This window comes from Pempheris klunzingeri, chromosome 6, assembly GCF_042242105.1.
Source record: "Pempheris klunzingeri isolate RE-2024b chromosome 6, fPemKlu1.hap1, whole genome shotgun sequence".
Lineage (NCBI taxonomy): Eukaryota > Metazoa > Chordata > Actinopteri > Acropomatiformes > Pempheridae > Pempheris > Pempheris klunzingeri.
The window spans coordinates 17,406,260-17,433,816 of NC_092017.1; the positions used below are offsets into that span (position 1 = coordinate 17,406,260).

General features: G+C 40.3%; 2 protein-coding genes across 2 annotated transcripts; both read left to right on the top strand.

Annotated features, from left to right (window-relative positions):
- The first annotated feature begins 7,300 nt into the window (after positions 1-7,300).
- hykk.2 (hydroxylysine kinase, tandem duplicate 2) lies at positions 7,301-11,650 on the top strand. The gene is made up of 5 exons (XM_070832354.1): positions 7,301-7,553; positions 8,452-8,760; positions 9,496-9,638; positions 10,071-10,251; positions 10,449-11,650. Exons 2-5 carry the CDS (start codon positions 8,457-8,459, stop codon positions 10,895-10,897), a joined length of 1,077 nt encoding a protein of 358 aa, XP_070688455.1. The 5' UTR covers positions 7,301-7,553; positions 8,452-8,456; the 3' UTR covers positions 10,898-11,650.
- A 2,359-nt stretch (positions 11,651-14,009) lies between these two features.
- Positions 14,010-17,785, top strand: LOC139202667 (hydroxylysine kinase-like). Its single transcript, XM_070832213.1, has 5 exons — positions 14,010-14,013; positions 14,305-14,613; positions 16,300-16,442; positions 16,750-16,930; positions 17,305-17,785. The coding sequence occupies exons 1-5, from the start codon at positions 14,010-14,012 to the stop codon at positions 17,751-17,753; spliced, it is 1,086 nt and encodes a 361-aa protein (XP_070688314.1). The 3' UTR covers positions 17,754-17,785.
- The last annotated feature ends 9,772 nt before the right edge of the window (positions 17,786-27,557 follow it).

Below are 27,557 nucleotides of genomic sequence, written 5' to 3' on the forward strand. Positions count from 1 at the left end.
CATTAAAAATCCTACAATGTGACTTCCTGGATTCTTTCCCCCCATTCTGTCTCTCATAGTTGAAGTGTACCTATGATTAAAATTACAGGCCTCTCTCATCTTTTTAAGTGGGAGAACTTGCACAATTGGTGGCTGACTAAATACTTTTTTGCCCCACTGTATATATATACATATATACACACACACACACACACACATATACACATATACATATATATGTGTGTATACACACACACACACACACACACTTTTATACATACATTTATATGTATGTATGTACACACAAAGAACACTAAACCTTTGAAACAAATGTCACCCGGCTCTCTTAGACATAAAATACTTCTATACCTCACATGACATGTCATGAATGAGCCTGACAGTATATTGATTTTCATAGTTGCATTGCTACTCTGCAGAAATCCTTGGTTCAATTCAGTTCAATTTAATTCAATTAAATAGGCTTATCCTGCTTAAACTGTAGCATTGTTTAATTTAATACAGCAAGTAGAGTAGATGGCACTGAAAAACTGTCTAGCGTCAGCTCATAATACCATGTTTTCCTTTCAAAAGGCCATACACTTAGATTTACAGAGGTCCAATAATTCAATAATTCAACAATTATTGGAACTGCAGTCAGGTGCACTGTGACCATGACCCACAGGAACCATGCCTCAGAAAAGCTGATTAAACACTCTGACATCACAGCCTTAACTTTTTAAAGGACAAGGCATTTATTCTTAACTGATATTGATAATAAATAACTAACCTTATTTTAACTGAGTATCTTTCAGAGAATAAACATGTAGTTTCCTCTGGTGTGGCTAGAGTCTGGTGCTGTATCATAGTGCATGCAAAATATTTAACCCGTATGAAGATAATTAGATCAGAGAAGAGAAACTATTTCTGTTTTCGAAAACAAGTCATGATGTTCCACCTGTTGTTTGTCTACTACTGCACATTGCCACAGATGAACACCACGACCTAAATGGATGTTTTGCAATTGTGTGAGAATGAGACACCTCGTCACAGTCCCTCCTCCATGACGCTTTCGTGTTGTGTGTTTTTCTGTGCATGTAATGTGAGTGAGATGTGCTTGGTGTGTTTTGGGTTTGTCCTTCTGTTCATTTGTTCTCCCCCCCCCTTACCCTGTGTTTCTCTCCCATTCTGTGCCCTTGATCTGCAGTCAGCACACCTGCCTGCCATCAATGCCGTCTCCTTTTACCTACAAGGATCCTGCACAGCCTCAGCTGCATCATTGTGCCGTTCATGATTTGTCAATGTGCCACAGTTCCAGCTCTTACGCAGGCCTATTTGCCTGCCAGTTAGCTTGCTGCCGTGCTTCTTGCCTCCATGATTACCTGCTTGCCCGACCCACTGATCTGCCAAGCTTTCCAGCCAGCTCATTGCCCCAGAATTCATTTTGCTGATCTTACTCCTGGATTTCTCACCAGCCACCATCTCATCGATCCTGCCACTTCTTTATTGTAAAGGACTTGAATTTTTTGAGTTCAGCCTTGATTCGTGACATTCCTGCTATGCAGCTACACTTTCCTAAAGTGTAATATTTCAGACCTCAAGCTTTGTGGTAGTACACCATCAGGTCTAGTTGTACTGTTCTCTCATCCAGGTCTCACTTTGGCAAACAGATTTTAAATCTCTGGTTTTAAATCTGACCTGGTTAAATAAAGGTGAGATAAAATAGGAACGTGCCAATATGAATTCTTCCTCTTTGTATCTTAATAATTTCTAAATCTCCAAAAATTATTAAGCTTTTTATTCAAATCTCACCAAACACAACTCTAAAAGTATAATGTCTTTGGGACAATAAACATAAAACAAATCCAAAGTAAAATACAGGTATGAATCTGGGTTCCTCTCATCTTGGTGATGTTTTTTCTTTCTGCTGTGGCCACAGTGCACAATGTTCATCCACGTGCTGGTAAAAAAAAACCCACCATAAAATCCTTCCTAAACTGCAGCAGCACACATGTTATCTTCAGACTGAAATGTTCCTGTGATATAGTTTACATTGAACAAACTAAAAGAGCTTTAAAGATCTGCACACCTGCAAAACCGCAACGTGCACACAAAACGTGGATTATGCTATTGTTCTGCATTATGCATAGGCTAACCGTGGCTCTGCAGCGTCAGTAAAGTTCTGGGAAATAGAGAACAAGCTCACCCACTGCAGAGAGGCATATTGGATTCACACTCTCTCTCCCTTTGGCCCTAATCAAGTGCATTGGATGTGTCCTCTAACTTATACTTTATATTATACATGCATTCTCTGTGCATCTGTCTTTGTAACTTATTATATATATTATATATATAGCAATAGCTCAGATCCATTATCCAATAGATTCAAAACCTTATTCAACCAATTATCCAGTGACATTTGTACACCTGTTCTAGGATGATAGACAATGTCTGATGATGTTATAACTGTTAGATCGATGCTTCGCTTGACAGTTTTAACAACGTCATGGTTCTGTCCTTGTTACTATGGCACCCATACTGATGTCTCCATCCCTTATGTATACTAAAAATGAAAATGCAAGACACATTTATTGATTTCTGCTTTGGGTAATTCAGTGTCCAGATGCTGCATGGACATGATTAGCAGCACATTGCCATGATTCATTCCTATCATCTTGACTCTCTAGCTCTGGTGACTAAGTTCCCCTATAGATGTGGAGCTGAGGTGGGAGAAGCAACAGCTCATAACACAGCAGTGACTCATTCTTTGTAAATATACCTATGGCTCTTTGTAAGGAGCTGTGTCGCATGCAGTAACTTGGGGTCCACAACCTTTTATTCTTTCTCACGTATGTTTCTAGAAACGTGGCTTTTGGTTCTGTTTGAAGGCTCTCCATTCAATAAAAACAGCTAGAAGTAGCTAAATCAAGGCTGCAATCCATAAAGAGTTTGAAAGGGGAATGTTCTGTAAATTGCAGTGCAGTGCACACAAATTAAAGACACATTCAGGCTGGTAAAGAGGAGGGAGGCAAGACAAACTGAGGGTACTTTGATAGGCCGGCGTACCATTGGTGTGGTGGGAATTCTTTGTGACAGGTGGTCTAAGAGGACTGCCGATGCTTCATGGCTACTAAACCTCAAACTCCAGCTGCACAGGCAGTCAGCGTCATGTGGGACATGAAGATTACTGAAATCTTCTTGACATAAATGCATACTCACACTCTTGGACAGATGTCTAAGTTGAAAGACATCTCCGTGCAGCTCATAAGATGAACACATCCACATCCACATCCACACACACACACATCCACATCCACACACAAACAATATAATGCATGTATTCATTGCTTATCCCAAGCGAATGTGCCATACAAAATACAGACATGAGGGGGGTAACTTCTAAATCACATGAGGCTCCCTGGTAAAATAGTCACATGCAAATACGGCTTAAGCGGCTGATACATTGTCAATAGCCTTCAATCTAGGGAGACCCAGAAAAAAAGAAACAACAGACTGATGTTTGTTCAAATTAATTAAAATGACCTGTGTTTGTTATTATTCATCTTTTATTTAAACAGGTAGTCTCAGTGAGATTTGCATCTCTTTTTCAACAGAGACCTGTGTACAATGAAAAATAATGTACAAATTAAACAGATAAAATACCCAATGTACATTTACAAAATTAAGAAAAACAAATGTGAATGATTGCATAAATCTAACCTTTTAAAATGTTCAAATGAAATGACAGTATGCATTTTCATGAGCTTTTGTAGCTCATTCCATTTGTAAGCCGCAAAGTATTTGAAACCACATATGTTTGGTGCCTAAGCAAAAAAAACAAATATGAAAACATTCATTCCTTCATAGTGATACACTCACTCACAGAACTCTGACCCGACTATGTGCGTCCACTCCTTCATTGTTTTGTTTTACAGCCCACAACTTCGCTGTTTTAGCAAAAAAAATTCTCACTGATAAAAGACAGTGCGCTACCTCTCCAGCATCAAATAGCAGATGGAGCTAAAGATGATGAATGTAGTAACACTGTGGTTGACTACAGAACTGTGACTTTTTTAAATGATCCAACAGATAGAGGAGCATATATAAATAGATGAATTAACTTAAACAAACAAACCAGAAACTAGAAATATGCAGCCCAAAATACATGAAAAATGCGTTAAAAAATATCTCATGATGCTGTTGCACAGTTGGACCTGAGATGTAAACATGAATGGAAATGTTACTGTTTGTCTAACCTGCCTGCACAAAACTCTGAGCCAACTGGTGCTCTTTGTTTTGATCACCTGCCATTTTGCCAGTGTGAAAAAGGCAGAATCAGTTTTATTTGGAGAATACTCCCAGCAGTCATTGCAATCAGGATCAAAGGAGAGCGGGACTGCACAGCGTCACTGATAAAGCAATGTGACAGTATGACAAGCAGCTGTCATACTTACTTCTGTCGTGTTAATTTGCCCTTTAGAAGAAGAGAGAAAAAAACGCCACTTAAACTGACATTCCAGGTCAGCACGAGAGGCCTACATATCTGTAGCTGGACTTCTGTTATCTAGTTTCTCACTCATTAAAATAATAAACAAATATTTGGATTATTAGTTATTGTTGTAGTTATTTGAAAAGATAAATAAGATGTGAAGAAACAAATGTTCCTCCCCTAACATCCAACAACAAGCTTTGCTTTGTGCATTAAAAAGGACCTAATGTTAGCGTCACCTATGTCCCATTTGTTTTTGTTTTTCAAAATGCGCAGAAACCAACACCTCCATATCCTATACAACAGCACAACAGGAAGAGAGCAAGTAACATGGAGGTGAGTGAGAAAAGCAGCAAATACTGAAGGTTTATTGAAGTGATTTTGCAATCAAAAAGTCCATTCTCCTGTTAAAAATCAACGCTAGCAGCTTGAATATGATCACAGAGCACAAGCTTGGCTGCCATGTCACACGCTGGGTGAGGGAGGAACTGGGTCGGGTGGGACTGGGTGTGGCCATGGCCATGTGTCACAGCTTAGTCTGCAGCTGTTTTGTTTTGAGTTTGGTAACACGATTACATGGTAGCATGGTCATATAACCGCACCAGCAACATTCATTCTTGTCATTAGTTTACTGATAATATGTCTTTCACGCTCGGATGCATTCAGAGTAAAGAGAGAGAGGAAGAGACAGAGTGGATGCTGACAGGGAGGTGAGCGAGAAAAGGAGCAAATGCTGATGGTTTAGACCAAATATGTAATCCTACTGTTTCTCTAAGCATAGCTTTGCATTCATGTTCCAGATAATAGGGTCAAGCAGGGAAAATGAGTTTGAGACAGAGGAGAAGGTGAAGGTACAGGAGAGGAAGGGTAGGAGCTTGGACCCAAATCAGCCAAATGTGAATGTCAGACCGAGTCAAACTCTATCAATTAGGACACTCTACTTTCAGGAGAACTTGTTTAGAGATTATTCTTGGCTCCGTTACAGTCAATCATTGACGGGGGTCCTGTGGTTCTACTGTGCAAAATACTTTGCAGCACAAAAGTCTAAGCTTGCATCAAAAGCTTTAAGCTTTTCTCAAAACTGGATGAAGGCACTGAAGAAATTTAGTGCACACAAAGACAGCCAGTGTCACTAATTAGCTGTGATAACTCCAATTCGAGAGCCAAAGCCTGTTAATGTGCAGTATTCATATCAGTTTGAAAGACAGCAGCAATATGCACGGGGAAATTCTATATTCCAATATATCCCATGTGTGGTGTTGTAGCAATTATTTGTCTTAATATTGGAATATATTTCTAGTAATTTGTCAATGAACATCTGATGAGAAAAGTACAACGTCTAAAATGCCACATTATCTATTGTCAGTTGTGAGTTGTTTTGTATTGAATGTCTTAAAAGTGCATTTGAATATTCTTGCTGCACATGTAATCGTGTTTTAATCTCAAGTTCCATACAACCTTTGACTGAGAGAGCTTCAGCCTGGTTACTGATTAGGAGAATTGTTTACAGTATCATAGAAGGATTTATAGACTTTGTGTGACCGGAACTGATCTGTTCAATTCTTATCACTGTAAGAAAGTGACCTATGACTTTGTTAGCTATTAACCGTCTGTAGTGGGCGGCTGTTCGGCGGTTCGATCCCCGGCTCCTCTGGGTCTGCATGTCCAGTGTCCTTGGGCAAGCGTAGCTTCAGTGTGTGAATGTGTGTGAAAGAAAAAGTCTCCTCCAACTTTCTGTATGAACGACATGTGAATGGGTGAATGAGGGTGCAATGTAACAGCACTTGAAAAGCATTACACATATAAGAAAGGCCAAGATTGACAATGTGCAGAAAGGCTAGCAAATTGAAGCACTTTGATGAGAGCAATCAGACGAGGATTTACTGAAAAGAAGCAGCCCTGACAAGAGGAAGGACAGTCTGAAGGTACAGGACATGAGGTCAGGTTTTCATATGTGTGTGTTCTACAAACTGACCTTTGTGTTGTGCACCATGCCAGTGATCTTTGACAACATTAAAGGCGACATATTATGCTGATTTTCAGGTTCATACTTGTATTTGGGGGTCCTAGTAGAATATGTTTACATGCCGTGATGTCCAAAGAACACATTATTTTCCTCATCCTGCCATAATAATTTTTTCACCCTCTTTCTGAATGCTCCGTTCCAGCTCCTGTTTCTCAAAGCCCCCTTAAAGCCCAGTCTGCTTTGATTGGTCAGCTCCAGCAGGCCTGAGCAGGCACCGCCCACCAACACATTAACCAAGCAACATGCTGATATTTCCATCAAGGTCATCAGTTCACAAGACACCTTTGTGTGACATCACAAGCGGGGCCTAAACTAAGCTGAGAAATCTTGCACATATTTACTGAGGGAAATTAAAACGATGGATAGTTTTTTGCCAAACAAACCCTCAGAAGTAAACAAGTAGATCTACAAGTTCCATGAAACAAAGATGAAGATTTGGACATTCAGCATGGCAGGAATACTGGGATGATGGTGTAACATTTATATAAGGAATGGAGACATGTTGGTGCAGGGAGGATGGTGGGCTTTATACGAAAGGAAGAGAAGGTCGTAAACTGTCTGAGAACAGGTGGCACAGGTCTTAACCAAACAGTGCATCACACAAGGAAACACCCAAGTGGGAAGAGCAGACAGTGTAGCCAACCAGAGCCAGCTGAACATGTATTAATTAATGGTAGGAAATAGAGTATCATTTTTGTTTTAATACCTGCATCTCTCATTCCGCACGCTAGTCGAGTTTGTGGCGGTAATGAGCCTTTAAGCTGGTTTGTGCAGCGCCAATAACCTGTGAAGAAGAAGAAGCAGGAAGAAGGACACGCTATGGCCCATGAACGTCAATAGTCCATGAAGATGAATTCACACAGAGACGATATCGGAAACAACAGAAAAGCGAGCACCCCCACTTAGGAGTCAGGAAGTGACTTCCCTCTGACACTATTGGCCATCGATAGCGCAGCTTGATCCTCTTCGGCTTCTGTCTTATTGGAGGATATTGAGCGTCGGCTGGAGCGCAGCACATGTTTGCCTGTTATTCCTTCACTGTGTGTTTCTACAAAGCCTGAGGTAGGTCTGCTCTGCTGACACATGCATAATGTATGTTATTAACTGCGGTGATGGTTGTCCATGCACTTTGTTTATTAACAACAGGTGTAATATTGCAACAGCCCTCAAGCCTTTATTCACCAAACTACTGCTGACGTGGATCCATTCGCAATAAAGAAGACTTGCTATTTATTCAGACTCAGTTAGTTTATCATTTTACTAAATGATCGATTAGGACATACACACCGCTGTGTGTGTAGAGAGAGAGAGGCGAGTGTATGGTGACTCTAGTTTAATGCACACTGTGTTACATACACAGGCACTAATACTGGAAAACCAGCACGTTGAAAAGAGTATTTTGACTCCAACGTGTCCACTTTGCAAGAGAAGATGAAAAATGCAGAATATTTGTCAGTGCGTGTGTTGGTCAGTAGTAGTAACTGGGATGGTTCATCATTAAGCACGTCAGAAAATAAAGGCCTAAGATCTTTTGGTTACTGTTTAACAGACGAAGAGAAAGATATTTAGTTTGGAATCAGAAAAAGGGCAAATCCCCACATTTGGAGAAGTTGATGAAATGCTCCAAAATGGTTGAAAATTAGAATTGTTGCCATTTGATAAACTGATGAATGTTTTATTGATTTACTAACTGTTTCAGCACTATTAGGAAGTTGATGTAAGTGACCCTGAAAATACCCTTTTAAGGAACAACTATAAAATCAGTGTCAACAACAATAGAACAACTAAAAAAATAATCACACAATAGCAAAAGTATTTAATTTGATTTCTAATCTTCTTTAATTGACTTTCTAAATTTCTATTTTAAATGAAAGTGTTGTTAAGGTTACTACTTTCTTTTGGAAGTTTCTTTATGTAAAACACGTTTTCTTTCTCCTGATGGCATGCTGTTTTCATCCAGCACTAATGTCAGCGAAGCATGTCAAGCCAAACTTCAACCAGTCTCAGGTGGCTGAGATGGTGAAGAGGCTTTTCAGGCTGACGGCATCGGAAATTCGCCAGCTGCCGAGCTACGATGACCAGAACTTCTATGTGGCGCCCATCGAGGGTGGTGAATACATCCTGAAGATAATGAACGCAAAGGACAGTGAGAACCCCAACCTGGTTGAGATGCAGACGTATGCCATGTCCTTCCTGCAAAAGAACGGACTTCCTGCCCAGATAGCTGTGCCAACCACCTCAGGACAGCTCATGAGCCTGGAAGAACTAGGTACGAGACCACTCACGCAGGAATCAGGTCATCTAACAGAGAAATATCCTGTGATAGATAAGTGCAGACGTCAAACGCCATTCTCTGACAATTGCATCCACATAGGCAACATTCACTCATTAGTCACTTTTTGCATAACACGCTGTTTGCATCGTCAGAACCTGTCTAGATATGTGGGAGGTGTCATGTTGACATATGCAAACACTGCTCATTTGAAGCAGCTGGAGGCTTGGGTGGGATTTTTTTTTTTTAAATAGGCCAACAAGAAGTAGTAAATAATATATATATATATATATATATATATATATATATATATAGCACAGGGCATAAACAATGTGTTCAGAGTTTTTAATGCTTCAGCAGGCATTATTTCTGTTTCTACGCTGTGTTTATGAACAACATTACTGATGATGTTATTCAGTGAATTAAAGGCTCCATCCCCTCTTCCACATGTAGGCTCGTCCCACCTCTGGTCCTGCCTCAGGGCAAAAAAATACATTTTTAGCCTCTATCTTATGTAATATAGCAGACTGTGGCAGGTTCATGTCCTCAGTAATATTAATGTTAAGATAAGATAGGATCAACTTTATTCATCCCGGAGGAAATTATTTACCTTCACCTACAAGTAACGATAAGTGTGCCCTTGAGCAAGGCCACAACACACAGGTCCTATTTTATGAGGGTTAACAGTGAGGTAAATGTCTGTGATACTATTTCTGTCTTTACCTTTGACAGATTGTGGCTATGGCTGTCAGAAGTACCTTGTGAGGCTGTTGACTTATTTGCCGGGAACTACTATTTCCAAGGTTCCTTTATCGCAGCAGTTACTGTACGAAATCGGCAAGACGGCGGCCAAAATGGACACAATCTTGCAAAAGGTATAACAATAGCACTGCTGTGAAACTTTGTCATTTACTTTATTTTGAAAAACCATCAAACCTCTTTAGAAATTGTTGTGATGCTGTGTGAACTTTTCTTTTCTCAAGAAAAAAAACGTAAAGATTGCACCAATGAAATTGTCTTAAGTGATGATATCTACACCTACGGGTGTTGCTTTGAGTTCTAAAGTTGTGACGTTGATATAATTCTTCAACTTCATTGTCAGCCATGTTTGAATTATTTTAGAATTGAATTCAGATGATATATAAATAAAGGACGTACCCTTCACTGCTCATAAAACATGAAGCAGGACCTCTGGGGTTACTAAACTTTGCTAAACAAGACAGTGGACAGCTGATTTTTATCTTCCTATTTTTACTTTTTCTTCTGCCTTCTAACACCTGAGCATTATCATCGTCGTTTTTCTCCAGATGGAGCACCCTCACCTCAGTACGCTGGAGAGAGACAAGTTCATATGGAGTCTGTCACATGTTCTCCTCTTGGAATCATACATATATGTGTTAGATGGAGATCCTCTTCAGGAGATTGTGAAGTCTGTCATGCGTCTGTACAAGACCTCAGTGGTCCCCAAACGCTCCGAACTCCGCAAGTGTGAGTGGGATTTTTACCTGTTAGATTAACTATAGATTGTCTTTTTTGACAGTACAAGCACTCTTCTGCTGTCCTCCCTTGACACAGCTGGAGCTTCTCATTGGCACCACAGCAGAGACTGTGTGTGTCACTAAATGCATGAGTGATCATGTTTTCTTTCCTATAAACAACAACACTTGCTTTCTTTCTTTTCTAAGGCATTAACCATGGTGACTTCAATGACCTCAACGTGCTTGTGCAGCCTGATGAGACTGACGGCCACAGGATATCTGGCATCCTTGACTTTGGGGACATGAACAGTGGCTATTACGTCCATGACCTAGCCATCACCATCATGTATATGATGATGGAGCACCCTAAACCCTTAGAGGTGGGTGGGCCCATCCTCGCGGGCTGGGAAAGTATCCTTCCCCTCAACGAGGCAGAGAAAGATTGTCTCTATGTGCTGGTGCTGTCCCGCTTCTGCCAGTCGTTGGTTCTAGCTCGTTACTCCGTGACCTTGCATCCAGAAAATGCAGAGTATCTGATGATTTCATCAAAGAACGGCGTCCGAATTCTACGCGAAATCTGGGAGCACGGAAGGGAGCACGTGGAGAAGGTGTGGTTTCAGAGTGCTGCTCAATTAGGAGAGAAATACTGTATGTGAGGAAAGCCATTCACAAATTTTAGTGTTCAGAAGGTTGATTCCACTGAGCCTTTTGTCCAAAGCGTCATTTTAAGAGCACCAGTTGAAAAAGCAATAGATTGTTTTCACAGTAAAAAATACAAATTTTGCTCTTGAGATTCAGACATATTCAAATAGCAGCAATGCAGTGTGTGAATTATACAGGAGCAAAAAATGTATGTATGTAAGAAGTGGAGATACTTGATAACTGTAGTACTACGGCACAGTGGATCACGTACTGTAAAGAAAAATACTTTGAATAAAAACACTATGAGTAAGTGAGCATTCAGATATATTGAACATACTTCGTAAGTAATTCATCATGAAGAGTGACTAATTTCTGGCAGCCACAACTGACCAGTCGTAACATTTAAGAAACTGAATCATGTTTAATAAGTGCCTGAAGTTAGCAATAAAATGCTTCAGTGTACCTCGGTGTTCCTCTGAAAGGAAACTTTTTTTAATAACTATGCATAATGTTTAACCAAGCACACAAAGCACACAATCTTCTCTGTGCCTTACACTCACAAAAACACAGTTTGGTTGAGACAATACGAGGAACGTAAACCGCCAAAGCAATTCCTAAGTCAGTATATCCCTTTTTACGGTTTGGTGCACTGGTTAAGGTCCCTGTTTATTCAGTATTCATAGTCAGTGCTGTAACTGGGTCCAAATGTTCACCGTTTAATACTTTTATACTGTTCCAACTACATCAATAAACATCTCCTGAAACGATCAGTTCTATTGTTTCAATATATATATATGCTTGAAGTGGGAATGAATGCGGTGGTCAAAAGCAATTATAGTACAACTGCAATAGTAGTTTTTGACCCTGGTCTATTTCTCCCAAATGGAAACAACGCTGGAGAAACTAGAATGAGTAGATCGATTTTTAAAGTTTCCAACCGAAAATATGCACACTACACTGCACTACACTTCCTCTGCCGTTCTTGTGCGACTGTCTCACAAGCTTTAGCTTTGTGGAAGACCCTGGACGTGCACTATGGGTGCTCTTGCAGGTAGACGGGTACGTTTAGTTCTGTCCGAATTAAATGATATAAAATACAACACTTAATAGTCTCCAAACTCCACTTGGAAAAAAATACAAGCAGACACATTAGTGGTTAATGGCTTATCTTTTAAGTAGCTTTTTTAAATGTACTGTAATGTGTTGCATGTTGATATTCGAGGTCCAAAACATGCATCCAACAAACAAGTGTCACATGAGGTCTTCACGGCCATATCAGCATGCTAATGCTATGATAATGGTATGTCATTGGAACACTGCAAGAGAACATGAGAATAAAGTTCATAAGATAGATAGATTAAATATTTAGAGGAATAAGGCCCTAGAGGCCCTTGCTGTATCTCTTTACATTACATCAGTAGCATATTTTTTTATATACATTTTAAAAATGTACAGTCCCTGTTTTGTCTTTATTTGTTCTACTAATGCTCCTCTGTAGTGGGACGATAAATAATTCATTTGTATGGTTTTGCATGCATGCATTGCATTGCATATGCATTGTAAAACATGTCTTTGGAATTACTGCACTTGCACAACAGGAAATCGGTTCATGTAGTTTTTTAACTCGTGTCTCTTGTGAAACAAGCGCTGACTTCAAAAAGAACATTTAAGTAGAATTAATGACATTTAGCTGCAGTCCTGGTGAAGCTGTCCATCTTCTCTGTGTTGTGTTTTAGAAGCACTTGACTTAAAACTGTGGAGGAAAGGATCTCATGGTTATCTTCTTGTTGTTCCACTTTGCAGCCACACTGTACATGCAAAGGGGGAAAAAAAAGCAACAGTATAGCATAAAACATAACATCCCCACAGGAAAACTGGAAATCCATGACATTCAGTAGATGCATTCAATTACATGTGTGCTTAGATTTTCATGTCTTAAAAACATTCACTGCTTTCTGAATCAGATACTCCAGCAAATAGAGTGATGCATTTGTTAATATATCTTGTAACTTATCTTAAAGTAATATAGGAGTTGACAAAGCAATCTCACCCCATAGTCCATGTATTAGGTGTATATGCTGAATGCTAAAATTTAACTTCAACTACAAAATAGATAAAAAAAAAGTCCCTTGTTCATTAGTCAGGTTATAGTCATGATTTGGCTAAACAGCTGACATTTTCTCACATAATACCGATCAGATCTGTGAGGGGATAACAAACACAGAATTTTAAAAAGACTGAACTGCACATACAGACATGGGGTCCAGTGAAGACTTTGCTATGACAAACCAGACGCTGGTGGCTGGAAGAGCCAGTTTGACAAGATGTGATGTTGTAATCCTGTGAAAAACTTCATTTTTCAACGTCATTCCATTGTTTGCTGGTGGCCTAAGAGGTGTACCGCACTGATGCTCTAGCATAGTGTAGTTGTAGCTCTTGCTCCAAGTTATGTTGTTTTGTAAAGTGCTTTGAAACCTGTCCGATAAATTGTTTTGGTACCGTTTGTCCTTCTGTCTGTACAGCTGCGGACCAAATCTGGTGTAATGCTGCCCTCGTGTGGTCCTCATAAGCTGCTGCTTCCAACAGAGGCTGCAGTGCTTTTGGAAAAATATAAAAATGGGCCGTTAATGTGCGTCAGGCTCACATACTATAATTGTTGTAAATGGCTTTTTTGCCAAAAGCGGATGTGGTTCAATTTGCATTAAAATTGATATTAGACTTCAGATAATTAACCTAAAGATCTGTGAATACAGTGTCTCAGTCGTCGATTCCTCCCCTGTGTCTCCCCTGTAATTCCAGCCCTGTATGCCCTAACAGCACTTGGAAACAGGAATATGTTATGTTGCTTCAAGCTTTTCTCACAGATCAACTGATTTGTGGCTTTCCTCATTCCTCATTGAAAGCAGTATATCCGAAGCTCCGGTTAAATGTCCTTTCATTGGACTTCAACGTTAGAATTTAAACCAGAAAGACCAGAATTTAAACCAGAAAGACCAGATTTTCCAGATCACCCTTGAAGGAGTCTTCACAGACCACGCAGAATTCAGATAAAGAGTGAGTGAGTGAGTTAGGACTTTTACATTCTCTAAGGTCAGCCTCTCGCTCCCTTCTACACTGTCTGAGACAATGGGTAAGTGCACTGATTATCTCTTATATAACTGGAAAATAAAGGTCATTGAAAGCTCAGATATACTCATTTAGTAGTCTAATTAACGCCAAAGCCTTCTTAATATGTCATATATGCTTTAAATATATCGTAATGATATATATAGTTGGCTACTGCTGTGCATAGAATACTACCTCACCTGTAGAGAGCATGAGGATTTGTTTAATTTTTGTCTGTAGTTTATTATTAATTCATTATTTATGTGATGTCTTACAAAGATACAAAATTGTGTTGTGGCTTTACTCGCATGTGTAGATAATACCACAGCTGTCAATCCAAGGCCAACACTCACGCCGCAGCAAGCAGCTGAACTGGCTCTGAAACTTTATGGAGTGACCATATCCGAGATCTCCAGCCTGCCGAGTTATATCGACCAGAACTTCCTTATGGTGGACGAGGAGCGAAACAAGTATGTCCTGAAAATCATGAACTCAGAGGACAGTAAGAACGCCTCTCTGCTGGAGGTGCAGACCTTCGCCATGTCCTTTCTGCGCCAGCATGGAGTTCCTGCTCAAACGGCCCTGCGCACCACGACGGGGCAGCTCATGAGTATGGAGGAAATAGGTAACAGCAAAATATCTCTGCTGTCAACTCTCTGCCAGAAAGCGTAATTCTCAAATGGTCAAACTATTTCCTTAATCAATTTGTCAAGCCCAAAAATCTGAACCCTAAAAATCACACTGCATTCTTGCCATGTGTGAACTAGCAGAAAGAATATTTGTGCAGTTACTTCACAAGGCTTACTGGCATTCTGGGAAGAAGTGACAGGCGGGTGTTTGAGGTTGTCTCAGCACCCCCTGAGGAAAAGGAGCTAGGCACGTGGACGTCAGGTCGGCTGGTTAAAATGGCGCTGACCCTGTTTTAAAGTAGCTGTGGTATTTCTTTTGTTTAAAGATGGTGAAGTTTAGGCACTGAGGTTGAAGCTTTTATAGGGAAGATTATGTTTGGATGTTAGATTACAGTTTCTTGTTCGGCTGTGTTAGGGCGTTTTTTAACAGCAACTGCCAGAGCTACAGTTTGATGAGGGGCTGTCAGAAAGACCTGACCGCTGACTCCTCCCACACCTTGGCTTTTCTCCACATATTCTCATGCCGCTGGTGACACCTTATCAAAATTTAGATACAGTGCCAAATCTAAACACCATGGGAATGAAAGAACAAGTTATTTTCTCTCCAAACAAACAACCATGGTGTCATCGATGGCCACTTGTCATGTTTTTCAATCTTACCATATTAATAACACTCTTATTGTTAGTGCTATAGTCGCTGTTGGTATGTTGGTTGCTGTTTGTTTCTCTCTCTCTCTCTCTCTCTCTCTCTCTCTCTCTCTCTCTCTCTCTCTCTCTCTCTCTCTCTCTCTCTCTCTCTCTCTCTCTCTCTCTCTCTGTCCAACCTCCACCCAACACAGACCCTGACAGAAAGCCGCCCACATCTGAGCCTGGTTCTGTTCGAGGTTTCTTCTCGTTAAAGGGGAGTTTTTCCTGCCACTGTTGCTCAATATAATATCTGATGCTGCTCATGTGGGGATTCTTGAATCCTTAATTTTGAATTCGTTGAATCGTTGGGTCTCTCTCTTATTAAAGAGTTTGGTCTAGACCTGCTCTTTATGTAAAGCGTCTTGAGATAACGCTGTTGTGAATTGGCGCTATATAAATAAAGATTGATTGATTGATTGATTTGAGGACATGTGAGATGCTGTAACTCACTGCAACTAACTGCCGTGGGAAATGGCATAGAAAAATGCCGTTAGACCAGGAATGCTATTGCACCTACGGCAGAAGTCATTCATGATCCTCAGGGCTGCATCATATGCACACCTTTGGCAGCGACAGGGATATGACTGGCTGCTCCTCTTCTATATAGGCTACTGCTTGACAAGACCACAAGTGTGTGCACTTTGCTATATGTAACACTTCTCTGGGGGAAAAAAACATGTAATTTTGATATCGATGAAGACAGGAACTAAGTACAAAATCACCTCTTTCCATTTTTAACCGCTACCCACCAGACCAGATGTCAGGCCAATTCAATTCTAGTTATATTGAATTTATTTCTCTCTGTTGTTGTCATGTCCGTTTTACAAAAGAGATCATGATCTCAGTCAGAGTACCTGATTAAATAAAGGTTATGATAATAACAATTTCATCAAACTAACATCATTAGCTTTGCCCAATGTGACTGACCCATAGAGACAACACACTATAACTACAACTAAATGTTGCTGTTTTTTGTGACCATCTTAACTTATTAGATTGCGGACATGGTTCTCAGACCTACTGTGTGAGGCTGATGACCTACATCCCTGGAAAAACTGTTGCAGCATCTCCAGTCACAAAGCAAGATCTTTATAACGTGGGCAAGTTGGCTGCCACCGTGGATGAGACGTTGCAACAAGTAAGTTCAAAGACCAAAGTTGATGGCTGACACAGGGGGTCTACCCTCACCTCAAAAAACAGGTTCTGCGCTAATGGCACAGTATTTTAGAGTCTTTCAGATCTCCTGTTGTCTTGGTTTACTGATCACACTGTCACCGCTCTCATCAGTCCAGTTTCCACCAGCAATAACCTGCTGTTTTCAGCAAAAAAGCTCTAATAAACCAACTCTGAGCCACCTGCTGGCCACCAAACAACCACACTGACAAGCTTCAAAGTAAAATGCAACGTTATCAAAATGTTTTATATTTTATATGTATTTTTTTCAGCTGGTTTCTCCGAACCTTGATGTTTTACAAAGAGATGACGAACGGTGGAGTTTATCCAACATTCCTCTCCTGGAGGACTTCCTGTCAGTGATGGATGGAGAACCCCTGCAGGGAGTGATCAAAGCAGTCATCGAACAGTATAAATCACACGTGCAGCCCAAAATCAGCTCTTTCCAAAAAGGTAAAACAGATAACAAGTTTTATATTCCTTATTCCTGTATCGTTTTGGTTACCTATTATACTCTATTTATGATTCAGTTTGGTTTTTTCTATTGCTTTTCTGGTAATCCAGCCTCATATCTCAAAGTTATTATTATATACTGGGTGATTCCTTGACTCAGAATATACGACAATGTTCAGTGACAATGCAGGAAGTAGTGGTGCCTTTAAACAGAGCTAAAAACTTCTACTCTATGGCGGTAACATATGATGATGATACTAGCAGCATCATCATAAATCATGGGGAGGAATTTGGCTTGAATTACCTCAAATAAATGTCCAGATTTTCCCTACAGTACATAAAGGTAGAATATTTTTCTATGTTGTATTTGACAGGAATAATACATGGGGACTTGAATGACCAGAACATCATTGTTTCGCCTGTTGACAACGGGCATCATGAGGTGTCAGCCATCTTGGACTTTTCTCTGCTCATGAATGGATGTTACGTGTTTGAATTGGCGATAGCAATCGCATACTTGATGCTGGAGAACCCGAGACCTTTGGATGTAGGTGGAGCGCTGTTAGCTGGCTGGGAGAGCATTATGCGGTTCAGTGATGATGAGAGGGACTCGCTCTTCCTGCTGGTGCTCGGCCGGTTGTGCCAGTCTCTGGTTTATGGACGGCACAATGTCAAAAAATATCTTGACAACAAGAAATACCTCCTGATTACAGCCGAAAATGGGACTCGGCTTCTTTCTGAGCTCTGGAAGCTGGGCAAGACAGAGGTAGAGAGGAAATGGTTCACAGATGCCAGCACATTCTCAGTATGGATCAAGAAATAATAAATAAATAGATAACAATAAAGAAATGTACATGATGAGCATGAAAGAAAATAAAGATGTGAACTTACAAAGTTTATCTGAATTGTAACTTTTTTACAGTTTTTGTCCATTCTTAGAGAATCGTGAACAGTTGAGAGCCTACCAAAAACACCTGGGGCTTTTTTGACATGTTAACCCCATTTGATAATAATCAGTAAAAACAGGAAACATGGGGAGAAATGAGCTCATAGAGAGACGGGGACGAGATGCAACAAAGATCTGGTATGCTGCAGTTAGGGTAGTAGAGAAATTCCTTCACTTTTCTTATCATTCTTATACTTCTAATACTTTTGGGTCTTTGATAAGTATAAGTTTATAGCAATATATAAGCAAAACGAATAAATGGACACAGCGAGGACTTGATTGGACTCTTTTTAATCCTTTGGTTGACATGATTGCAGTTTATCCATCATTTCTTATCATTATTGTTATTTTTAAGTTTTACTCTTCGGTTTTATCTCCAAGTTATTCATTGTCCCATATTGTTGTTGCCACTCTGTGCCAAAAGTTTATTCTAAGGGGAATAAACTGATGGTTTAGCTTATGTTCTTGTTATAATTGTTTTATCTTTCTATTAGAACAGATACTGTTATCACTGTGAGAGCTTAGTGTATGTGTGTATCAGTCAGAACTAAGTATGAGAAAGAAAACTTTGCTTGGGGTGAAACTGAACTGTTCTGGGGATGGGAGTGTTTAGTATTTCATACAAAGACAGATGGAAATCGCTGGTAGACAGAGACAACTTGAAGGCAGAACACGTGCACGGAGTCTCTCCATGTACACGAATTAAGGAAATATGTGTTCAGACGGTGATTTAGACTTTCAGTCTATTACACTATGCAGTAAATGTCTTAAGACTACTACTAAAAAGGACAATGACACGTTAGATACCTTTTGCCTTGAATTCAGCTCCCAATGTAACCGATTTAATTGTAATCTTGACTGTATTTCTGGACCCAACCACCCGACTTTCTGTTCCTAGAAACCAATGAAGACAGACTTTAACACAAACTGACCAATTAGCATTAGTTCACCTTTGAACACTTATAAAATGTACATCATACAGAACACTCCAGTTCCATAAATTAAAAAAATTTAATAAATACGTTGAGTACATAAAGTTGTTTTTTCCCTTAAATTTATACACTTAAATCTTTCAGGTACGAATGTGGTGAATTGATGTCAAAGACTGTCCTTCTGTTTTTGTTTAAGAATATTTCCTTTGCTCTGGACATTCAGACACCTGTGACTCTAAGGCAGAGAACTCTGAACACTAGATGGAGACATCAGCCCACCTATCCCACACCCTACACAATTGACCCCTTGTGTGAATCAGTCATTCAGACTCTCGTTCAGGCTTAAAAACCTTTCAGTTCTAATTTTTGACAACTTCAATCATTTTCTCTGACAGTGCTGAGAGTTATGGAGGGACCTCATTCACTCTTTAAAAGTGTAAAAAAAAAAAAAAAATGTTTTCAAAACAAAAGGACTTTAACATTGTAGAGGGATTGGGAGATGCTTAGAGAGCTTCTTCTACACAACCAAGACGGAATAAATAGAAGAAACAATGGCTGACGAGGCAAGAGAGACAAGACGACACGATCTGGCGCTACGTTTAATATCAACCTCTTTACCAAATCGGATTATGTAGGTTGGAGAAAAATGCACAACTGCAGATGAAATTGTCAAAGTTTTTTCTTTCACTGTATTTCACCTTCAAACGCTGCTGTGCTCCAAACACCTCAGCCGGAGTCGTATGTTAACACTCCCAACACCATCACACTTCACACACGCACACACATGCACACACCACGTCTACCTTTCTACATTTCAACCTCCCACCTCAAAGGCACCATCTGCCCTCTGCCCCCACTGCAGCTCGCGATATGTACCTCCAGTCATGCAGAAAAAGTCACAGTGTGCGTCTGTGAATGTCTGCCTGTGTTCATGTTTGTTCTCCGTCTGTTTCTCTGTAATTCACTGGCATGCGAGCACAGCGAACCCAGAGAAGCATACAGTATATCTGAACCTTTGCACTGTTTCCCTTGTAAGCCCCGGTCCTTCCTTCCTTTCTCTATCTCTCTCTCTCTGCTGAATTTTCTCTTTTTGTCTTTGTATTACTTCAAATCCATGTTCCACAAATTATAGCTGAAATAGAAATGGCAACACTCAAAGGACTTAGCTTAATACACCAACCCCACTTATCAGTGCCATTAATCCTCTTGGCATTTCAAAACAGAGCTCTGGGTCTACACTGCACCTTTTTTAAAATACGACAGGGAAATTTAATTTACACTCCAAAGACCACCAATCTGCAGGCTTTTAAAGTCAGAATTTACTGCTTCAAAAAAAAAAAAAAGTGCTGCACCCCTTGAACGCCTCTTGAATTACTTTTCTTTTTCTTTATTTTACGTATGATATATGCAAATACTCCTACAGCTCTTTTCAAGAAAAAGTCAACAAGGTGCAGTAAAGTGAAAAAAGATAATGACTGGAAAGCGAGATCAGCCATTGTAGCTAGAAAGGAATGTATAAAAGTGAGAAATACAGTCTCTGCAGGATATAACTGTCCAAAACGTTCAACCTGAGTATTTATCACTTAACTTTGGGTGAGAATATCATCTGAATTTGAAACATCAAAGTCTTTCAGTTTGAAATATATTTTGAATAGAGACGGTTTTTTAAAATGACAACAATTCTCAATCCACTAATTGCAAAGGCCTTGGTGCTATTATTATGGATATAATATTCATTATTTCTAATTATGATTGGATTACTGACTGAACAGTTAAATCATTAATTATAAATAGTTTGTTCAGTCAACCCTACAGTACATACATTATGCAATATAAATGAAAATCACACAATATAAATCACTTTTTTTTTTTTAGAATTTTCCAGAGGATTCGATGTCTCTAAACAAAAAAGGGAAAAAGCTGCTGGAAGGAAAAAGCTGCTCTGCTTCCCTCTCTGCTACAGTGTTGGGGGTTTGGTCTGTCCACTTGCCAATCATAAGCCAGCTTCGAGCTCTGTGTTACTGATTTCCATTAAAGTATATTTCTTTGAGTGCGGTTCAGCTCCTCGGGGTCATTTGTCAGATGTTTTTGGATGTTTTCGACCATGAATGCTCCCAAGCATTATTGGAGTGAAAACAACTCCCGGAGTCCTCACCAGACAGAGTTTTTTTTAGATATTTTGTGTGTATTATACAGCATATACTATGCGCTATACACTATTACTCATTTTTTAGGTGGGGCCATGCCTATGCCCTCACGACTAATGTCCACTGGTGGCCTATAGCCGCCATTCTTTTTGTTTTGTAGCTGTAATCACCTACACTGTTTTAATGCGGATGAATTCATAATTTAGCTTTAGCTTTAGTTGCACACATTTTTCTGTTTCTGACAAATACTGGCATTGTATTTTGAATCCAGATGAAAAATAAAAATAGAAGTTTTAGCATACGTTAAACCATACATTTCATACTTTTAAACATTCCAGATATACACATATGGTCCTACCTTATAGTAACCCAAGAATAAAGAATAAACAAGAACAAGTCACATAACCCCACAGCTCGGTCTGCTGTTGTTTGTCTTTATTTCATTGAAAACAACTGTTAGTGTCTGTCCACTAAATGGATTCATCAGACACACGGCTCTTGGCCGCCTTGCCAGGCCTATGCAGCTGCCAAGCCGACCTGTTAGGACTAATTTACTTCATGGATCCCTGACAGACTCTCGTGTAATGCATATTAGCTTTATGCCCGGACCATCTATTGTGGCCAAGATGTCAGAGTTTGATACAAGGCTAATGAGTCTCTCTCTCTATGCTAACAAAGATGTTTCTCATCTGTTATGTTAGTTGGCAGTTTGGCAAGGTCCTGAACTAACAGGTTTTACAGAAAAAAATGTGTGTCCATTACTTAATTATGTGGTACTGTGTACATGCAGTTAACTAACATTTATCGAATGTCTTTGCCTACTTCGATGCCATTACCACCAACAAGCTAGACTGAATCTTACAGCTTTCTTCATCTTCTCAGTATTGATAAATGCTAAGCTCTCTTCTTTAAAGTTCATGACATCATTGGTATTCGACCAGAACATCCCTCAAGAACAACGAAAGTCATGTCTAAAGTGTGACAACTTTCTAACAGAAGCATAATCATGACAACATCCAGCCACTGAAATCATAAAAAAAACAAAAGGGATGCTCCTCGCAATTGAGAGTAAAGCTGAGGAGGAGACACTGGCCTCAATTAGTAAGCTGTTGTGGTAGCTCAGTGACTTTCCTCGCCTTATCAGTTTGTTTCAGGGCGTCTTGGCTTTGCAGATGGATGTTGGCCTCAGTCTTCTATCACAAACCGTTCCCAATCAGACCCACAGAACTCACCAATGGGAGAGCAAAAGAAAACCATCAGCATGAATTCATTAAAACTTTCGCACATCATCGCAAGCTGTTTTTTTGAGTGGACGTCTTTACATTCGCTGTGAAAAGCGTCATGGTGGCCTATCTGCACGAAACAGGTGGGAAGCACAGCGGCCTCTCAGAGCTCCAACATTAGGGAGGTGCTCACAGAGGGGTGGCTAATCGATTGGACAGACTGGATTTACTGAGATGACTGAGTCACAGGGTGACTGCGGAGGTACAGCGGGAAATCTGAGTGTGTGTGTGTGTGTGTGTGTGTTGGGGGGGGGTAGCAGGAAGGTGCCTGATTCCACTGAGAAACTGATTACCTGAATTATCAAAACAAGCTACTTTGAAGTACAGTGTGTGCTCAAATAAGTAAAAACACAGTTTTTTTGTGGTATGAACTGATAAAATATGACAAATATTGTGGGAGTTTAAATACTGCAAAAGCAGGCAGGACAAACAAAATTGTGAAAACAGGTTTGTTGGAACTAATTTGGTTCACCGATGAATATTAGCACTGCACAAGTTAAAAACAATTAATGTTTTCTTCCCAAAACCCAATTTCTTTGGCCTCTACTGTCCTCACATGACAAAATGAGGAAAAATAACACAAAATGTTAGGGAATTTATCTTGTCCTTTCCTTAATACTATAGTTTAATTGTAGCATTGGTGTAGATTACTTATCTTAAAAGAAGGTGTGAAACAGCATTTTAATGGTATATACTAGTTATTTTAAATATTTCTTAAATTTTTGCAGTTTTACATCTTTTAGTTTTACAGTTTTTAAATGAAACAATTTGAAAAACTTTTCAGCAACAGCTAAAATGATGTTGTAAACATCACCCGTCTATCAACAGCAAAGTAAAATATGCAATACACTTACTCTCCGATTACATAAGTGAGACGTGTGTACTCATCTCAACTTTTTCTGCTCTGTGATTCACATTCTTGACCTTGTCTGACTTGATGATGTTCTGTCCTGATCCACCCACACAGCAAATGTATGGCTGAACTCCGAGTATAAAAATCTTCACGATCTCTGAAACTTAAAGATAGTTTCAAACACCCCCACATGCCCCCCAGCCATTTGGTGGACACACAACTCTCCAGTGAACTCTTGTCAATTCCATATGTCACGAAAAATTCAATTCTTACTGCAGCACTGCAGCAGTAAGTTGAACATGTGGTGCTCCAAACACGTTGCAGGAAGAGAAATGTTTATTAACCAAGATCTGATGACAAAAATAAAAGAAACTCTGCACTTTGTGATTATTTGGGGAAACAGATGGGCAGCGTCGACTACAAAGAGGTTTAAACTTTGTGCGCAGTGAGCACTGCAACGCTGGTGACTGCATGAAAGACGTACAAAGAAAGTGATGATGCAGAGTCCATCTTTATTGGGCTGGACACTGTCTCTTATTATGATAATTAGATATACTATACAGTACATGGAAGACAATAATGGAGTTTTTAACTGCAATACAGATGTGTGTATCTCAGCTGAATGTTGCTGTTATAAGGTTTCTGCTTCGGATAGGAGCAGATGGTGTGAGTGGGAATACAGATGTCCACACAGAGTCGGTGCCTGTATTGACATACTAATAGAGGGTTTCTGAAAACTGACCAATCTGTTGAATCTAAACAACCCTCAAGTTTGAGCTCACTCTCCACCGACCAGCACTGCGCTGTCCTTGAGGCGGGTTTTCTGCTCTTAACTTTCTGCTTGTAAACAAGTAGCAAGAGCACAGACAAATGGTCAGATTTTCCAAAATGAGGATGTGGAACAGACCTTTGGTAGTGGAGTAGCAGTGATCCGTGATCTTGTCGCCCCTGGTTGGGCAGCTGACGTGTTGGTGGTATTAGGTAGCACTGATTTGAGGCTGCAGTGATTGAAGTCCCCTGCCACAGTGGAAATAGCCTGTGGATGCTGATTCTCATAGCCACTGATTGTGCCGTAAAGCTCTTCCAGAGATACTGAAGCGTTGGCTTGTGATGGAATGTAAACAGCAGTTGGCAGGACGGAGGGGAATTCAGTCCTGAGGACACCTAAGTTATTCCAACATGGGTAAACAGGACTGGGAGATTTCTCCCACATAAGTGCACCATGAGCTTTTAACATACTCCCCCTAGCTTTTACGTTACCGTTGTAGTTGGTCATCTAGCCGGTCAATTTGGCGCACATGAGCAGCACAGTTCGTGCACGGAGAAGCCGTCAGGTTGTATGGCTCCATCCGGGATGTTTGAGGTTGGCCGGGTCTCAGTAAAACAGAACACGCAGCAATCCCTCCTGTCCAGTTGGGAGTTAATATGGCAGTGCAGTTCATTCAGTTTGTTGCCAACAGGCTGGACATGGGCTGGCTAGGTGTTGGGGATGGGAGGTTGAGTAGAGTGACGCTGTGGATTAGCCACAATCCTGCCTCGTCCTCCACATTTCTACCTGTAATACCATCAGTTGCTAGTTTTAGACCATTAAAGGTGAGAGAGAAGCGTGTAGAGTGTAGAGTGTAGGTGATTTGTGGCTGAATGTAAGTGAACTGTGCTAAAGACAAATACACCCTGTAAGACGCTGCTTACATTATCCTCCAAGCACTACTAATTTTCCTCTCTGTCTGATGCTGACATTGTGCACAACACAGCTCAAGTTGAGAGACGTGTTCAACTCTGAGTGCCACAGGCAGTGAACCAAAACCCAAAATCGCATCCAAAATACAACGAAAATGTGAGATTGGAGGAGACATACCTCCGCTACAAACAAGGGCAAAAGCAGGGCAGGAGAGAGAGAGAAAGTGGGGGAGTGAGAGACGGATGTACCATCCTGCACCCTTCAGAATTTCAGGTCATCAACCAGCTCGTCTCAGGCGGTTGTAGCAAGACAACGTAGGAGGAGAAAGGCCTCTACATCTTGCTACATTTCTGCTTACTCCCAAATCCTGTGGTAAATGGGGAGAAGCCGAGCAGTCCATGCATTTGCAGAGTTGTACTGCAAGTCACGGGAAGTTGATTTACAAGGTGAAACTTTTTTGTCCAGAAAAGGAGCAGGAAGCAGTTTTTGACTTTGCAACTATGTTTACATAGACTACTGAATACCTGTATGAAGTCTAGACAGTTTAGTAAGCTGTCACATAAATGTAGTGGAGTGAAGGGAGGTGCTAAGTTGAATAAAAAATACATTTTTAAATGGATCTTGAGGCACTTTAAGTTTAAGAATGTGTACAAGCCTAGAGGCTAATAGTACAGTAAATGTAATGAGAAAACTGAGGGACTGTGTTTGTGTTTGTTGCCCTATGTAATTCATGACTTAACTCAAGCTCTATAAAATGCAGTGTTGTAACAGCTGTGTCTCTGTTGCCCCAAAGAAAGCAAGTTTTATTTTTCCTCCACCTCAAGCCATTCCGCTTTTTTATTAAACACGTCGCTTTGCATCTGGTTTACGTCATGAGGTGAGCGGCGAGTACGCAGAATCAAAACACCACATGGTAACCAAACAGGAACAAGGTAATTCAAAAGAACCTAAGTCTTTATCCAGCTCTTTATCTAACTTATTAAAGTGTTTACATGTCAATTAATCAGAGTATCACTTTACTGAGGTTGTAACTGCACCATTAGTGTGAATGTAAACACACTTTGTGATTCAGTGGATTCATAATTGACTGTAACATGAGGTGTGGGCCATCCAATGGAACAGATTGCAGAAGTCAAGCACAGTTCATCACATTCAACATAGTGGTGTGTGTGTGTGTGCGTGTGTGTGTGTGTGTGTGTGGGTAGGTCCAGTAGGTGGCTGTGTGGGTGGGTCAGCATGCACAGTATGATGGAGTAAGTGCATTTGTGTGTGTGACTACTGCATGAGTGCAGGGTGGACAGTTAGATATGCAAACAGACTGTCATTCTGGACGGCAGCCCAAGAGCTTCACTGGGAGTTTTGCAACAGAGAAACTGGAATTAAGAATCACTATATAAAAAATGGAAGCGTAACAACACTAATCCAAAAAGTTCTGCAGGAGAAAAAAAGCCAGAGCGTCTTCCCCCTTTAAAATCCCATAGCTGAAAGTGTGTTTATCTCTCTCCCTTTTGACAAATGGCATCCATTAAAAGAAAAGTTGATGAATTAAGAGAAAAGCTGAGGGGGAAAAAGCTATTTTACTGAAACAATAAAGTAATGTAAAATTGTGCAGGGTGGCTGGAATAGTTAAGCCAACAGAGAGTTGTTGCCAGCACTCCATAATATTTTGCTTCTGTCACAGGCCCTCTGCTTTTAGATAAAATGGGCTTTTAATTCAACATGTAATTTCCAGTAATTCTGCAAAATCTCCTCACCCTTTGAGGGGAGAAATTGAGGTGACTCGGGGTTGATTTTTGTTTCCCAGCTGTTGGCAAGATTGAGGAAACAGAATTAAGACGCTTTTCATTTTTGCTGTTGTTGTTCATTAGTTTTTCAGCGACCATAATAAGGAACATAATATTTTGATTCTTTTCTGTATTAATTTGGGGATCTAAGGAAGTTCCACGCGGGACATGTGTTTCCGATAAGAGTCTTGATGTGATTCTGTGAAGTTTGGCTGAGTGCGAGGGCAATTGTGGACACATATGTGCGCATGTGTTTACAGATAGATAGTCTGAGAGTAAATGGCACTAGAGACAGAGATGGAAAGAACCCGCCTCCATTGGGAAAAAAGATGGCAGGAGATCAGGAGAAAACGAAGTGAGTGAGTGGGAAGTGTGGACATCTAAACTGTGAATCATTGGGAAGGAGTGAGGGGTCAGCGTGACTTCTGATGACCCTTCACGCCCTTCTACATGATGCAAAATCCCTCTGAGGTCTGTTGTTGGCCTCCATCACTTTTCTGTTCCGCCAACATCAGAAAATACAGCGTACCCATGAGGCTCTCCTGCAAACTGTAGCCCAGTCAGCCTTGGCTACACACCACCCTCTGAACTACAAATAATGTCCATCATAGCAAAAGATTGAATATTGTATTGGTGTTTTGAGAGTTTTCTCTTACAATAAGTAAAAACACATGGAGGCAAATCACTGATGTCAAGAGTCAGTTCAATTTGATTTAAGCTAGACAAAAGAAGAGGAAACATGTGGAAAACAGTCAAAATGTTTGTTTTTTTTCCCATATCTGGTTATAAAAATGGTTTTATAAAGCTGCACTAGTCAAAGACTGTCCCATTCCCCCCCAAAATGCCCCACAGATTGATCATAGTTAGTGACAATCTTTTCAGCTCCTTCCTGAATCAAAGCCAAAGTAATAACAAGTGGGATTTAGAAGCCCTAATCCAGTGGTCAAATTAGTTCATCCCCTCTGTAAATTTTCACATCATACCTGTCTACTTATATTGGG